Source organism: Vulpes vulpes, chromosome 4 (assembly GCF_048418805.1).
Source record: "Vulpes vulpes isolate BD-2025 chromosome 4, VulVul3, whole genome shotgun sequence".
NCBI classification, from domain to species: domain Eukaryota; kingdom Metazoa; phylum Chordata; class Mammalia; order Carnivora; family Canidae; genus Vulpes; species Vulpes vulpes.
This window is the reverse complement of record NC_132783.1, coordinates 108,915,656-108,923,435: the sequence shown is the minus strand read 5'-3', so window position 1 is coordinate 108,923,435 and position 7,780 is coordinate 108,915,656. Positions and strand designations below refer to the sequence as shown.

Genomic DNA, 7,780 nt, shown 5'->3' with positions numbered 1-7,780 from the left:
CAGTTCCAGCATTAATTTTAAATTACCCAGTGACCCTGGGCTCCTCTACTTATCTGAGTTTTGTCATCTGCCTATGTATGGATATCTTTCACTTTATCTTGTGGGATGTAGATTAGCTGGGGTAGGAAAAGCTGATGACATTGAAGGGAAAAACATTTTTCCTAAAAGTTAAGTGTTTGGTCATCCAGCCTCCTTTTGCTGAACTAGCGCTGAGGATACTGTTGCTGTCCAGGTGACATTGGTTCCTGAGGTACCTGGGCTTGTCTTTTCTCCAGCCTGACCTGTGATGGATTAGCTTCTTTTGTAGACAGAGTGTCAGGGCACAGATGGTGGAGTTTAAATATTGGCAGAGGAGGGGCTTAGGTGCAGTGATAAGGATGGAAGGAGGTACTGGAGACTCAGTGCTTTATTTAAAGAGTAAGTGGCTGGAGAGATGGAGGTGTTGATGGAGATGATAGGCTAAAGCTTCTCTTCCCCATTGCTTACACACCTCAGCACCTAGGATGAGTCTACAGCCTGTGTGAGGGAGAGAGATGTCCTAGCTCTGGCTTCCCCCCTGACAGCTGGAGATGGTGGCTGCCCTGGCCCACTTTAGGTATTAGCAGCTCCTTACTATTTGCTGATTTGAGAAAGGCAACCGGCGGCCTCAAAAAGGCTTAGGGGATTCATTATCTCTCTGAATAATGTTGCTGTTCTCCTGCTTGCTATACTCCCTTTGAGACCATCCCCCATTAACAGTTTCTTCAATAGCCAGAGTCACAACATTGTTGGGCACTGCCATGTGCTGTGCACTTAGAACACAGCAGAGGACAAGACTGCAGCGGCCCTTCCTTATGGGATTTTCCACGGAGTGTGTGCATGATACAGAATCAGATGGCTGCACAGATAGTAAACTAAGGCTTTGATTGCACAGGGACATTCCTGCACTGTAACCTCCCCCAAATAGTTCTTAGAATCACAGAATGTTAGAACCAGTCCAGTTCCTACCTTGTGCACTTGGGAAAGCTAAGAGAACCTCAGCTTAAGGTTGAAACCTGATGAAGGGATTTATCCAGCATCACAGTGGACACCATTGGCAGAGTGGACTTGAAATCTGGGCTCCTGACTCCTGGCTCAGTTCCCCTTCCATCTTGTTTTCCCTGCTCTAGCTGCAGGAAGAGTCCTCAGAGCAGCAGCTCCTCCACTGATGCTAGGTGGCACCACAACACCTTTGAATAAAAAGGCTCTAGGTCTCAGCTCTTGTCTGATAAATACCCAGATCCTCATTGTGGGCATCCTAAAGTTTGGATGGGTAGGACTCTTTATGGAGCTCTCACAAGGCCTCCTTGCCCTAGCTCACAATCCCCGCCTTCTTTATCAGTGAAATCCTGCCTGGGTTGGCAGTGCAGGCAGGCAGAAGGGGGTGGGCTATCTCTTCTCTGGTTGCCTGGGAGAATTTGCTCCTGTGTGATTGATTTCTCCTAGGGCTCTCAGGGCAGAATAGAAAGTTCTTGCCAGGTGGTCAGCTCACAGGAAGGTATTTTAGGGCAGTGCAGGTATGAGTTCTAATTCTTCTTAGCTGTTAGTATTAGGCTTTTGTCTGGGTGTGCAACCTGGCTGAACACGGTGTGGTCTTTCCCTGGGCCACATTGTGACAGAACTGGGCTGGAATTTTAGCCCACTAAGTACTAAAGGACTCTGTCTCTCAGGAGAATGTGGTGAAGACAAGACTGTCATTTGGTTCCTACCTGCCCCTTCAGCCCCATCTTAGAGTTGTGTAGCTTTGTGGCTCTGGTTTCAGACTCTTGAAGGCTGCCTCCCCACTTGTTAATTGTATGACTGTGCCATATTTATGTGACTTGTCTTTGCCTTTGTAATGGGATGTGGTGGATTGCAAAGGGTCTCAAATTTCTTTGTAGATTCACCCATTAAAAGTGGAGTGTATTTTCCCACACCCTTGAAACTGGGCAGGCCTTGTAATTTGCTTTGATAGAATGTAGTGGCATTGTTGATGTGTGAGTTCTGAGCCTAGTTCTCAAAAGGCTTTGTAGATTCTATTCTCACTCCCAGAACATTGCTGCCATGTGGCAATGTTGCTTGACATTTTTGTTCTTTAGATAGGAGATCCCAGCCATTCCACATCAGATCGCACAGAGAATCATGAGTGTATAAGTAATTGCGCTAGTCTACTAAATTCTTTTGGGGGTGTTGTTTGTTATATTCCAGAAGCTAACTGAAATAGCAGAGATATTGTTACCTACTTTGGAGCGTTGCTGTGAGATTTACATGATGATGTGCACTTACTCTAGCATCTAGCACACAGAGAGCTAGTATGCTGTTACAGTTAACATTAACATGGGAGCACTTACTGTCTTACTGTTTTTTATTTGGGTTCTAGTCACCCTGACCTTTCTTCTCTTCCTCCTCTTTTTGTATATCAAATTCTTCCTTTTCAGGGCTTTCATAGTTAATTCTTTCCATTTGGAATGGCCCATCCCTGCTGTCTTAGTTTCATGGTTAAAGTCTCCTCTCCTCCATGGAAAGGCCTTTTCTGATCACTCTGGAAACCATCCTTCCCTTCTTTTCCATTCTTCTTTCTTCTCATAGAGTTCAATTGTCCAATTTATTGATTTCCTTGATTATTGGCTATCTTCTCTTCTAGGCTGTAAATCCCTTGAGGGCAGTAAATGGGCCTGTTTTCTTTCCTATTTTATCCTTGCTGCCTAGCACGGTGCTGTGTACAGCAGGCACTCGATTTTTCTAAATGAGTGAGAAGGCATCTGAATCAGTATGAGTTTGAGGTTGGTGTCAGGCTTCCAGCAAAAGGAAATTAGCCAGGTTAGGGTTTCAGACAGAGGAGACTCTGAGTGCTGCTTCCTCTAATTCCTATAGCCATTTTGGTTTGTGTCACACTCTCATGATGGATCAAACATGTTCCTGATACTCTGACAAGGTATGAGCTTCTTTTAAGAAAGGAACTGAGTTCCCGAGAGCCCTTGGCACATCACCAGGCATCCAGTAGGGGATTAACAGAAGTTTATTGGATATATAAATGGATGGACAGACAACTGAATAAATGAATGCAAAGAAGGATGGACAGATGGATGAGAGGGTATTTACAATTGCAAGCAATTATGGGAAACAATGTTTATTTCTTTTTTCTAATAAAGGATAACACATTTCCAGTCAATCAGTAAAAGGTCATAAAAGTATAAAAATGTACTAAGTACAATCATTAGCATAATGTTATAGGAAAACTTTTTCCCTTAAGATGGCATGTTGGATGGTCACAGTTGGTTTGGTTTCATAGGTGGGCAAGAGTAAGTTACCAGCTGTCTCAGATGGCCCAAGGCTGAGGTGTTTCCTAGGATGTGGGCCATTCAGTGCTAAACCATGGAAAACCCCAGGCAAACTGTGATGGTTGGTCACACAATAAAGAGAGCGACATGCAATGTCAGGTATGGTTCTGCATTTAGGTACTATGGTCATTTTTTACAACTTTCCCATCACCTTGTTTCCCCTTAGCTCTGACATGCAAATCCCTGTGTTAGTACTGAGGGTGTTACAGCTTTCAAAGCGTTTTCAAGTCCCCTTTGTAATTTTGACTTGATCCTTATGTCAAGCCTAGAAGGTAGGGCAGTTCTAACCTAATTTGCAAGTGTGGTATCTTGCTTCAAGGCTCCTGGCTCCTAGAGAGTACAGAAGCAAAGATTCAAACCCAGATCTCCTGAGGCCAGTGTTCTTCCCACTACTCTGTTCTCTGAAACATCCTACCTGTCTCAATCTGACTTTCAAGAGTAGGTAGGAATCAAATGGGGAAAGGGAGGACCTGAGATCCAGGTTTTGGCTCAATCCTCTCATTTGGAATGATTACTATCATTACTGCTTTGCCTGATGTGTTCACCTGCTCCTTCTCTGACAATCTGCATATAGGATTCTCTTGTTGGCCATTATTGGCATCATTATGTGACATAGCCAGTAAAAGAGATTTAGTGTACTGGTTCCAGGGATACAATGCTTCAAATGATCCTTCCAGTTCAGGTTTGTCAGCAGGATGGTGAGAGGACGAGCTCAGTCTGCCATTTGCCTATTTGATTGTTGAAATTTTTTTTGTACATCTTTGCTGAGAAGTTACTCAGGTGATAAGTCAACTTGTGGGGTGGTTATGACTCTTAGGCTCAAATACTTGTCACAAATATTGCATCCATCCCTAATATACAGGGATTTTACTTAATATATAGGTATTACCTTAATCACTGCAATACACTGGAGATGAAGTACCTGTGTGTATGGGTCTCTTCCAAAACTTTAACTCTTGGAACAATGAGATGAGGTGATGGCTTGACAAGCCCAATAACTTCCATATCCTGAGAGATTGCCTGGGTAGATAGATCTCTTGGAATCTTGGAAAATTATGCCTCATTTGTGTTGGCCACCTACTTACCTAGAGGGTCACAAGAATGTCTCTGGGGTAAAAAATTTGAAAACTCAATCTATTAGAAACAGCTTCCTTATAAAAGTTCTGTTTGCATGATGTGCTGCCTGGCAGCAGGAGAAAGCTAGAGGTTGACTGGTTTCCAGTCCTTTTCATAGCCCTTGAAACCAGCACTTTTCCAAGGAAGTCAAGCCTGGTCGGGAGACTGGTATATCCTTTCCTCAATGAAGAGGAAGAGTCATGTGTTAATTAGGCTATTGATTGAGTGGCTTCCTCTGAGTTTGTACAGATTTCTGCAGGCCATTCATATGGTCAGTGAACTCTGGGATCTGCGATGACTGCCTTTGCTTGAGGGCCTGTACTCATCAGTCTTTTTACTTGAGTAGGCTCCTGAAGCCATTGTCATACTGGGCCCCAGAAGCGGGTATTCCCTGGATGAGAGTTTAGCTGAGGAATCCTCTGGGCATGGGTGATCCTTCAGATGGTCTCTGCTACATTTTTCTCCATGAAGCGCCCAGTCTTCCTTGCACTTCCACTTGTGAGGGCTAGAGCTCTTTGGGGTGCTGGCTCTGAAGTCTTGTTTGGGGGCAGGTGGCACTGGACGATGGGTGCACTGACCCTCTCCAGGAATAGGGACAGGCCTCTGTCTGCTTCTCCAACTCTGGATTTCTAGGTCTCTTTTGTCTGTGGGGAGTTTGTCAATTTTCTGAGCTTTTAAGATCAGAGACTTCCCGTAAGTCCCTTGCAGAGATAGGAAAAAATACCTGGTAGGAAATAACAGAATGAAAGTACTTGGATTTTTGTTGACTTCTTGAATTCTGGCATTGAAAACAGTCTTAGAATCCAATTCCCCACACCGGGCAAGATCCTTTTTGTTATACTCCTGACTGCTGCCTCTGGTATTGGGGAGTTCAACAAAATATATTCAACAAAATATAATAGCTAACATTTATTAGGTACCAGAGCTATCCTAAGTGCTTTGGACATTACCTCATTTGATTCTTCCAACAATCGCATGCAGTTGGTACTTTTGTTTCCCCCTGTGTACAAATTAGGAAACCAAGGCACCAAGAGATTAAGTGATTTGTCCAGAGCCACACAGCAAATGGAACTGTGATCAGAACCAAGCACTCTGGATCCCAAGGCTTTTATCTACCATATAAAGGTGGTCCATCCTATTTCTGGGCTATTCTAATTCAGGCAAATGTACTTGCTTTGTAATGTCAACCCTTTGTGGAACTTACTAATTTTTAAGTAGTTTCTAAATACATACTCTTTCCCTGAATCTGTGGGCTGACTTGACAGCATCACTGTATTATCACTATTTGCTAGATGAAAAACTTGAGGCCCCAAATGACAAGAAGGATTTCCCAAGGTCTCCAGAGAAATTAATTGACCTCCCTGATGTCAGGAAGAAAGGAACACTTGAGTTAACCAAGTTGAAGGTAGTGGACTCTGGAATTGGGAGTCTCAATGTTTAGAATCTTTTCTCTATTCCAAGTTTAGGGAAGGAAGGAGAGGAGGTGAGTAAAACTATATAGTGTATGGAGAAAGAATCACACCATTACACCATCTTGTGATATTGGACAACTCATGTTCCTTCCTTTGGTGTCCATTTATTAACCTAAAATGTAATTCAGTTTGTCAGGAGAACACCCATGGTCTTTTCCAAAAATAATCCTTTAAAAAGTTTTATTTCTAAAGCCTTGTAGAAAGGCTCCATCCTTCCACTATTGTCTAAGAGCTTTAGGGTGACCTCACAGTGGGCAAGGAATTTCTGAAGACAGCGGTAGGTCCTGTAGAATCAGGACTCTCATTCTTTCTCTTCTCATTGAGTGAGGCAGTACAGGTGGCCATGTATATGTTTTAGGAAAGATTCAATTTCTTGGAAATTTGAATTTTCTCGGTTTAAACCTTTCCCCCAAGCTATAACTTTTCTTTCTCCATTCATTTATTTAACAAATATTTGTAAAGTCCCTACAATAGGCCAGACCCCAAGGGATTAAACTGTGACCAAGACAAGGTTCTTGCTTTCAAGTAGCACATAAATAGACCTATAAATGGAGAGAACAATGATCATGTCAAACACCCAATCTAGTGTGAGAGAACTTCCTTGAGAAGGAAATATGTAAGCTGAGGATTGAGAAATGCATAGGAGGTAGTCAGGCAAAGAGAGAATGAGAACAAAATCCTGGGCACAGTGGCTGCAGTACAGAAAGTAAGGACAAAAGTGGGAAAATATGCCACAGAAGGGGTTGGTAGGGCCAGAGCAGGCAAGGACTGTGGCCATGTTTTGGTTTGTGTGCTTTATTGTGATAGCCTTGGGAAGCCCTTGGGAGGACATAAACAGATGATGACAAGATTACACTTTGACAGAGTGATAATCACTTAGAGCAAACCCATAGGAGACTATTGAAGTAATTTGGGGTAAAAATATTAGAAGTGGAAATAGCAGATGGGTTTGAGAAATATGTAGGAGATAAAACTGTGGTGACAAGCCAGATATGAGGTAGTAGGTGGTATCAACTCCCCGGGGTCTGTCCTGGTCCTACACTGGTAGCACTTGAAGGAGAGAACTCTGGAAGAGATCTAAGTTTCTTTCTTTGATGGTGGTGCTGATAGACCTCTATAATTCATGATTTATCCTCTATCAGTTTCCTCAGACTAACCATGCCTAGTGGTGGTGATGATAGGTAGCTAGAAAGGTATATCTGGAATTCAAAAGAGAGGTTTGGACTGGGAATTTATATTGGAGATTTGTCTGTTAAAATGATATTTAACTTCACAGTAATGGTTGCTATGTCTACAGAAAGAATATAAGTTAGAGGACAGAAGAACCTAAGATCAAGGCTGAACATCCACTGTGTCAAGGACACAAACCAGCAAAGGAAACAAAGAAGAAATAGGAGAAAAACCAACAAAGTGTTGTTACTGAAGCCAAGGAAAGAGTGTTCAAGGACTGTTATCCTCTAATAGCTAATTAAAAGCTGCTTTATGTTGTAAAGTTAGCATGTTAGTTTCTTTTGTTTTATCTATAAAATAATTTACATGTTCCTAGTTTAAGAGAATCTGTACAATTCTTTTATACTGCTTGAATTAATTAGACCAAGATTAGTGAGGTCACAGCTAGTGGGCTAATTATTAGAAGCTTGGTGAGTGAAATCAATCTCCATTATGATAAGTATAGCTTATAACTTTAAGTGAACAAATAATTTTCTGTGACAAACATTCTATTGTGTAGATTTCTATAAGAAACAGTTTTGTTTCAAGGTTAGAAGTCTTTAGTCCTTGAAACTATTAAAATAATCTTTTCTCTATCAGAGGAAATCTGTTTTTCTTAGTAAACAACATTAAGCAGAAATCCAA

General features: G+C 42.1%; 1 protein-coding gene across 13 annotated transcripts in view; it reads right to left on the bottom strand.

Annotated features, from left to right (window-relative positions):
* Positions 1 to 2,998: 2,998 nt before the first annotated feature.
* ATP10B (ATPase phospholipid transporting 10B (putative)) overlaps positions 2,999 to 7,780 on the bottom strand; it is a 252,935-nt gene continuing 248,153 nt past the window's right edge. For all 13 annotated transcript variants that reach the window (XM_026007667.2, XM_072756707.1, XM_072756712.1 and 10 more), the window contains one exon: positions 2,999 to 5,178. In XM_026007667.2, coding sequence (XP_025863452.1) covers positions 4,719 to 5,178 — 460 coding nt within the window. In that variant the 3' untranslated portion in view covers positions 2,999 to 4,718. The remainder of the gene's footprint in view (positions 5,179 to 7,780) is intronic.